The sequence below is a fragment of the Brassica oleracea genome, chromosome C9, assembly GCF_000695525.1.
Source record: "Brassica oleracea var. oleracea cultivar TO1000 chromosome C9, BOL, whole genome shotgun sequence".
Lineage (NCBI taxonomy): Eukaryota > Viridiplantae > Streptophyta > Magnoliopsida > Brassicales > Brassicaceae > Brassica > Brassica oleracea.
Genome location: NC_027756.1, coordinates 13,480,682 through 13,486,102, shown reverse-complemented (window position 1 = coordinate 13,486,102; position 5,421 = coordinate 13,480,682). Strand labels below are relative to the sequence as shown.

Below are 5,421 nucleotides of genomic sequence, written 5' to 3'. Positions count from 1 at the left end.
CATAAGAAAGAAATTAGATTGACATATAAAGATGTAGTAAGCAGCATATGGATCACTGGATAAAATACAACATTGTTCCTAAGCTGTTCACGGACTAAAACAAAGCAGCTGCATATAGTATGTAATATTAGTAAAGGAGTTCTATAAGAACGATCAAATTCAGTCCATATGTAAACTAATAAAGAAATTCGAATTCCTTGTGTTTATACTAAACCAGCCTAAAGAGGGGTTAAAAGGTTTATAAAGATCTGTGACACTAGCATGGACCGACTAGATTGTAGTACGGGCTAGTGGAAAAGAAAGATCAGCCCAAAGAAAGGTAATTCAGATTGTCTCAGATTGCTACCTCGGATAGCATGTTCTCCGGATAGACCAATCCAACATCAGATCCCTTAGATAAGGATCCGGCATAGCAAAACAGTCTGCTACTGTTGTGAGGCTGAGAGGAGACATTTAATCTATCCTTCTCGATCGGATACCAATAGGTTGCAGTCCATAAGAATGTGTGATCGAAGTCCATAACCTAATGTATATTCAGTGTGTGATATGATCCACGGCAGAGAGGTCATGGGACGCCATCAAGATATGGATAAAGAACTGCAATGTCTGATATATATATGGCATTACCGAATGCAAGAGAGATTGATAACCGAGGTCCACGAATGTATTTGGCTGCGAAGCCATAGTTTTATAAGACTGTAAAATCCTTGCAGCAATGATCTTGGACGCTCATGGAACGAGTTGCGGACATATATAGACAATGTCTATAATTCAAAACATGAATCGATCAGAATATAGTATGGTTGATGGTCGTCCGCACTTTATCATCATAACCAATCATAATAGCCAAGGTATTCGAGAGCTTATGTGGTTGAGATCTATGACTCAACATGATAATTGAGAAAAATCAATGGAAAAGATATTGGTAAACTTCCGTGTAGAAGATACACCGGATCATAGGTTTACAACCTGAGATTATTAATTCATGGAACCATGCTCGGTATATTATCCATATACACACGATTTGCAAAGACTCATGCACACATGAGTTTGCAAAGAACCGACAGTGATCTTCGAGTACAATGCCATCCGCATTGCTCAGCACATCTACTTTACTAAAGGCACACAATGTCAAAGGACATGAGAAAAGGCCGAAGAGGTCGAAGTGGTCCAATTACGGTTCAGTAATAACTTGACCGATTTGTTTACTTCCCACCTGCACGTTCAGGAAGATCACGCATCAGATGCGTAGACTAAAGAACTTCCACGTAGACTAAATAACTTCCACTGAGGTTCACATCAGGGGGAGTAGTACGTGTTGTACTATTTTTCCTTCATCATGGTTTTGTCCCACTGGATTTTTCCTGAGAAGGTTTTAATGAGGCAACGTGAAGCGTATTACAATCATGTATGGTTATGGCATCCAAGGGAAAATGTTATAAATCAAGTGATGAATATCCATAACCAGCTCGGTCCCATAACCGGCTCAAACCCTAGAAGAAAGAGACATAGCCGAAACCCTAGAGAGAGAAGAGAGAGGCGGCCGCATGCCTTAGAGGAGAGAAAGAAGCGACCACAAACTTTAGAGAAAAAAAAACCCTATTTCCTTTTCCTTGTATATGTAATCTTTTCATTTATGTATTTAATAGTTATCATAAATCTAGTTGGATTATGATTTGTACTTTTTTTTTTATCTTTATCTTGAAATGTCTTATTCATTAATGAAATATATAGAATTTCCGTTCTTTTACAACAACTCTCACACTGAAATACTGATTACAATTTTGTTTCCTCTCCCCCTTTTTCCAGGAATAAATAAATAAATTTCCGAGTCATTAATCAACAAAACAACATACATTTTTCGATTGAAAAAATATGTGTGTTTATCAATTAAATTGGCATCTTTCATGTAATACTCTCAAAAATATTGACCATTGTTTACTGCTTCAGAAGCGGCTCACGGCTCTCTTCCCATTGGTCCAGTCGGCTCGAAGCTTTCTCCACCTAAATGATTTATAAAAAACACTTTACCATATGGTCCATGTCTATCCTAAAGCATACCAAGATCTATGCCTAACACTTTTCACATAAAAGCATAGAAAATATTTTTTAATTTACCTCTTTATCCCAATCAGTTCTAAAGGTAACAATCACTAGGATTATGGTTTGCATTAATGTGCCACCAATCATCCCTGTCCATATTCCCTGTACCAATCAATCATTACAAACACATTTAGTTATTTTCATTTATCATTATTTAATAGGTACATTTACGTAAACAAAATTAAATACTGATTAGTATATTTACCTTTGCTCCCATGTCATAGGTGAAACCAAGTACGAACCCAATCGGAATTCCCACAACGTAGTAACAACCAATGTTAACGTACGCCACAAATGCTTGCCATCCACACCCAACAGCCACACCTAAAAGTTTGTATTAGCAACATTAGTTTAAAATCTTAAAACTAATTAATAATTAAAAGTATTAATCAACTAAGGTTGATTTGATTTAATTTGTGGGCTTCTTTTTTACCTGACAAAACAGGCTGAACTCCATTGAGGACAATGGTGATGGCTAAAAAGGGAGATAAATCCGCAACGGCCTCGGCCACCTCAGGACTATCAGTAAACGCATAGCTGATGACATTTCGCCACGACATGACCACAACGGCTTCAAAAACCGCTAGCAATAATGATACTCCTGTCGTTACAAACGTTGAAAACGCAGCCGCTCTTGGATTTCCAGCTCCTAACTCATTGCTTACTCTCACACTAAAATCAACCAAGAAACATATTATTATTAATAACAACAAGGAATAAGATTTATTTATATTTTTGAGGGGAAAAGAAAAACTACTACTCCCTCCGTTTCATATTGTAAGTAGTTTTAGGGAAATATTTTTGTTTCAAAATGTAAGTAGTTTTCGTATTTGTAGGTAACTTTTACATTTATTGAATACAGTGTGACCAATCAAATTAAATAGACTTATTTTTTATTGGTTAAATTATATCTAACCTATTTATTATAAAATATTTTTTAAAAACATAATAATTTTCTTAATCTTCGCGCTTTTAGCCAAAACTACTTATATTATGAAACGGAGGGAGTATTTGTTACCAACCTTGCAGCTGCGTTGAATCCAACGGAGACCATGAACGAGATTGCAGAAATTGACATGCTGGAAAAGAAAACAAAATTTTGATGAGTAATTTGATAATATGTGTTAACGAGGCCCATAAGTGCATGCTGTTTTACTCATTGGAAACGCCATGCAGTTTGAAACTCTTTAGAAAGCGACAAAAGTGAAGACAGAAGCTCAAGGAGCTTTCTATGGTCTCTCTACTGACTAAGAAAATGACGTGAAGACGAGGAGCCGTGTTGTCTTTTTCGACCCCTCATTGAAAATGAAATCATACCACTTACAATTATTTAATTACTTAATTGTTATTAATTACATCTGTCTCGCTTTAATGCGATTATTTATAACTATCTTCGCATTCATTGATAATTTCTGAACCTGGAAATAATTTTGTTTTAAATACACACTTTTTGCAATAATTACTTTTGTCTATCTTAATACGACAAAATCACATGTTCAAATTCATTGCTACATAGTGTATACTTAATTTATAATGTATATGAAAACAAATACTATGTAAAAAACTGCAAATTACGCAGATATTCAATTAAATATCATGTTTTGCAATTTAATTAATGTTATTATGTAATGAGATTTTAGAGTTTTGAAAGTTACCATATAGCTAAAGAATCCAAAGCAAGCTCAGGGTTCTTGAGAAGTCCGGCGAGTAAAACAAGAATCTGAGAGTACCACGACTCTAGGCAGAGCATCACCGCTGAAGCCGCCGATAACCGGAAAAAGTCCCAAAGACCTTCAAAAGCTTTCCAGCTAAAACCTTCCCACGTCCGGCGACATTTCGGACTCATCTTGATGTAAACAATCTGAGCCGCGACGATGATCCACCACGACAAGCTATGGATCAAAGACAAAGCCAAGAGACCAAACCCTAGTCGATACACAGCGATCCATGAGAGGACAAGGTGGATGACCAGAGTAGCTGCGGAGATGTAAGCGCTCGGCGTGACGATGCTCTGAGCTTGGAGGAACTTCTGGATGGGGAAGTTAACTGCGTAGGCGAATATCACTGGGATCATGCCGTAGACGAAGACGGAAGCCATTGACGCGACTTGTTCTGGCTCGCCGAGTGTGTTGAGGAGAGGCTTGGAGAAGATGAAGAGGAGCGACATGGGGAGACAGGTGATGATGAGAACCACCGTTGATCTTTGGAGGTACACGCCGAGCATCTCGTAACGATGAGCTCCATGCGCTTGTCCACATAACGTCTCCACCGCACTTCCCATACCGAGCTACATAACCGGAAAATCAACAAAACCGGTTAGATTCAGATTAAGTTGCAATAGATCGGTTAAGAAACCGATCTAGAATCAGATGAAATCTTTATTATATCAGAAATCAACTAAATCGGTTAGATTCAGTATAAGTTACAATATAACCGGTTTTGATTCACTTTTTTTACATTAGATCGGTTGAGAACCGGTTAGATCAGTTTAAGTTTCAATAACATCGGTTTAGATTCAGTTTAAGTTGCAAATTGAAGTAGATCAGTTGAGTAACCGGTTTAGATTAAGTTTAAGTTACAACAGATCGGTTTAGAAACCGGTTAAGATTCAGAGGAGACTGTTATTACCAGAAGTCCATAAGTGAACATGTTGAAACCACTGTTTCCGAGTGAAGCGGCGGCGAGTTGCGAGCTGCCTACGTGGCCGGCGAAGATACGAGTGAGGATGGACATTCCGTTGTTAATGACGTAGACGAAGATCGCCGGAGCGGCAAGGTGGAAGAGGAACTTCATCTCTATCATCATCGCCAGGTAGATCCGGCGGAGGTATGGCAGTTCTCGGTCAGTTAAGACAGTCTCGAGCCGGTAGTCGATGAACGATTTCGATGATTCAATCAGTGGTCGGTGGAGATTTTCTAACGATTCTGAATTCATTATCTCTTTATTTTTTGCTGGAATATTTGAGAAAATAATAAATGGAAATCTGGGAAAGAATATAGTGTCTATCTCTCTCTTTTGTGTGTGTGTGTGTGTCTCTCTGCAACTTCGGTAGGCCTTATATAATGCGAGTTTTGCCGTGTATGCTGACGGAAATAATAATAATTAACTTTTTATTTGACTATGATCCCCTTTTGTTCTTTTTGTATAATAAATAAATCAAAACTGGAAATGAAGAAACGGGAAAAGGCTGTTTTGCACTTTTGAATAATTTTTGTTTTCTGCTGTATTGTATCCAGCAAGGCTCAAAATTACACACCTCTTAAATAAACCATTTTACAAAATGCTTATGTATCATTTTTACGATCATTTTCAATAAAT

At 37.5% G+C, this 5,421-nt stretch overlaps 1 protein-coding gene across 2 annotated transcripts in view; it reads right to left on the bottom strand.

Annotated features, from left to right (window-relative positions):
* LOC106318972 (protein TRANSPARENT TESTA 12) overlaps nt 1-5,135 on the bottom strand; it is an 8,321-nt gene extending 3,186 nt beyond the window's left edge. Inside the window, exons 1-7 of one of the 2 annotated variants that reach the window (XR_001265407.1) lie at nt 4,732-5,135; nt 3,759-4,390; nt 3,126-3,182; nt 2,537-2,775; nt 2,309-2,427; nt 2,119-2,205; nt 1,757-2,004 (exon numbers count right to left, since the gene is read on the bottom strand). Coding sequence is in view for 1 of the 2 variants with exons in the window: in XM_013757153.1 (XP_013612607.1) it covers nt 1,939-2,004; nt 2,119-2,205; nt 2,309-2,427; nt 2,537-2,775; nt 3,126-3,182; nt 3,759-4,390; nt 4,732-5,037 (1,506 nt within the window). In the remaining variant the exon portion in view is untranslated. Of the gene's footprint in view, nt 1-1,729; nt 2,005-2,118; nt 2,206-2,308; nt 2,428-2,536; nt 2,776-3,125; nt 3,183-3,758; nt 4,391-4,731 lie in introns of those variants that run through there. The other variant, XM_013757153.1, reaches the window with a different exon arrangement.
* Nucleotides 5,136-5,421: the final 286 nt, after the last annotated feature.